This window comes from Trypanosoma theileri (genome assembly GCF_002087225.1).
Source record: "Trypanosoma theileri isolate Edinburgh chromosome Unknown TM35_Tth_234_V1, whole genome shotgun sequence".
NCBI classification, from domain to species: Eukaryota; Euglenozoa; class Kinetoplastea; order Trypanosomatida; family Trypanosomatidae; genus Trypanosoma; species Trypanosoma theileri.
In genome coordinates this window covers 875-2933 of record NW_021640076.1, presented here as the reverse complement: position 1 = coordinate 2933, position 2059 = coordinate 875, and the positions used below count along the sequence as shown (strand labels likewise).

The 2059-nt window shown below is 35.6% G+C and overlaps 1 protein-coding gene across 1 annotated transcript; it reads left to right on the top strand.

Moving 5' to 3' along the window:
- Positions 1-360: 360 nt before the first annotated feature.
- Positions 361-744, top strand: TM35_002341000 (uncharacterized protein; the record flags this gene model as incomplete). Its single annotated transcript, XM_029032047.1, has 1 exon — positions 361-744. One exon carries the CDS (start codon positions 361-363, stop codon positions 742-744), a length of 384 nt encoding a protein of 127 aa, XP_028876659.1.
- Positions 745-2059: the final 1315 nt, after the last annotated feature.

Here is a 2059-nt window from a genome sequence, read left to right as displayed (position 1 = left end):
GAAAAGTCATGAAAATGGGTCCAGATTTTCGGAGAATTTGTGGAATTTTAGGGGTGTTCAACTTTTTGGCGGGAAATTCATGCATGTTCCCCGTTGTTAATTTGGGCTAAAATCGAGGTTTTCCGAGGGGTGGTGGTTTGATAGGGGTTGGTGTAATATAAGAATTTTGCTGTTTAGGTGGTACTGATCCTGTAGTAATATTTAGTAGAGATTATTTTGATTTTGGTATTGATTCTATTTTATTTGTATGAGTGTCACTTCAATGGGAGGTTGATGGAGAATTAGTTGATGGTTATCTATTTTATTATATTTGATTTAATTAAAGTTTATGTAATAAGTATGTCTCATGAATGGAGGGTGATGGTATTGTTGTGGGTGGATGTTGAGGTTGGGGTTGCATGGGTGGGTGGTGGGTGGTGGGTTTGTTTGGCTGGTATACTTGATTTAATTTGTTTTGTTGTAGGTGTTAGTGGTATTGTCACTTTGATTGATGTGCTGTGGATATGGGTGTTGGTTTGTTGTTTATTTCATTATTATTTGAGTTGGGTGATTTGTGATTTGTGGTTGTACTATTGGTTGCTTTGTGGTGGAGTCTTGGAGTTGGAGGTGTGTTATTGTTTTGGAGTCTTGGAAAAATCCTTGGAAAAAATTGGGAAAAATAGGTCAGATTTTCGGAGAATTTTTTGGATTTTAGGGGTGTTCAACTTTTTTGGAGGGAAATTCATGCATGTTCCCCGTTGTTAATTTTGGCATTTTTGGGGGTTTTTCGAGAGGTGGTGGTTGGGTAGGGGTTGGTGTAATATAAGGATTTGGTTTTGCTTGGTTTACCTGTTGAGATCTTGCTGTATTTAGTAGATATTAATTTTGACTTATTTATGATTTGGTTATTTTGTACAATGTAATACAATAAAGGGTTATACTCTATGATAATTATATGAGATTTATGTATGATCTTTGTATATTGATTTTATTATAGTATATTAAATTTATCTTGTGTTGTTTGGATTGTGTAGGTCTTATTCAGTGGGTATACGAGTGTATGGGGGATGGTTGTACCGTGGAGGTGGTTTGTGAAGTTTTGGTTGGGTTTAGTAGAGATTGTATTGAATTGGTTACCTTATTGTTATGTGGGTGGTAATTATGGTAGGTTGTTGAAGGGGAGAGTGTGGTTGTATTGGTTTATTTTATTTGGTTTTGGTATAACACTTACGTAATTTATCTGGTGTTGTACTTGGTGATGGTGTGGTGTGATTTTAGTGGTTGATATTTTGGTTGATTATAGATTGTAGCTGGTTGGATTTGGGGTGATGTTATGGTGTCGTATTTACTGTATTTTGTTTGGTGAGCTGGTTGGTTATTTGGGTTACTTGTTTTGGGTGGGTTGATATATATGTTGGATGTGGATTGTGGAAAATGTTCAAAAAAATGGGTCCGAAATTTCGGAGAAAATTTGGGATTTTAGGGGCGTTCAACTTTTTGGGCGGAAATTCATGCATGTTCCCCGTTGTTAATTTTGCCTAAAATCGGGGTTTTCAGGGGGTGGTGGTTCGATAGGGGTTGGTGTAATATAAGGAATTAGGACTTGTTGTGTTTTGGTGTATTTTATAGATTTATGTATAGATTTATATTATGGTTATGATTTACTTATAAAGTATACGGCAAAGAATGTCATGAATGAGATAAATTTATTACTTTGGTATTTATTTTTATGTATTTGATTTTAATTAATTGTTGTATAATGGATATTTGTTCACTGGGTTTTGGTTGGGTTGTTTGGTTTGGGGTGGGTTGGGTGGTTGTGGGGTTGGTGTATTGATGCTATCCTGTTGGTATAATCTGGTTGTGGTGTAGTGTTATGGTTGTACAGGGATTTATGTAACGTGGATGTGAGTTTGGGGTGTGTTATGTGTTAGATGATTATTTGTGTTAATGATTGTTGAATTTGTTGAATTTGGGTGGTGTTTTAATTGTGAGTGTGGGTTGTGCATGGGTATGGGTATTGTTGGTTATTGCTATGTTATTGTTGTGTTGTGTTACTTTGAGGTTCTAGAAAATCTAA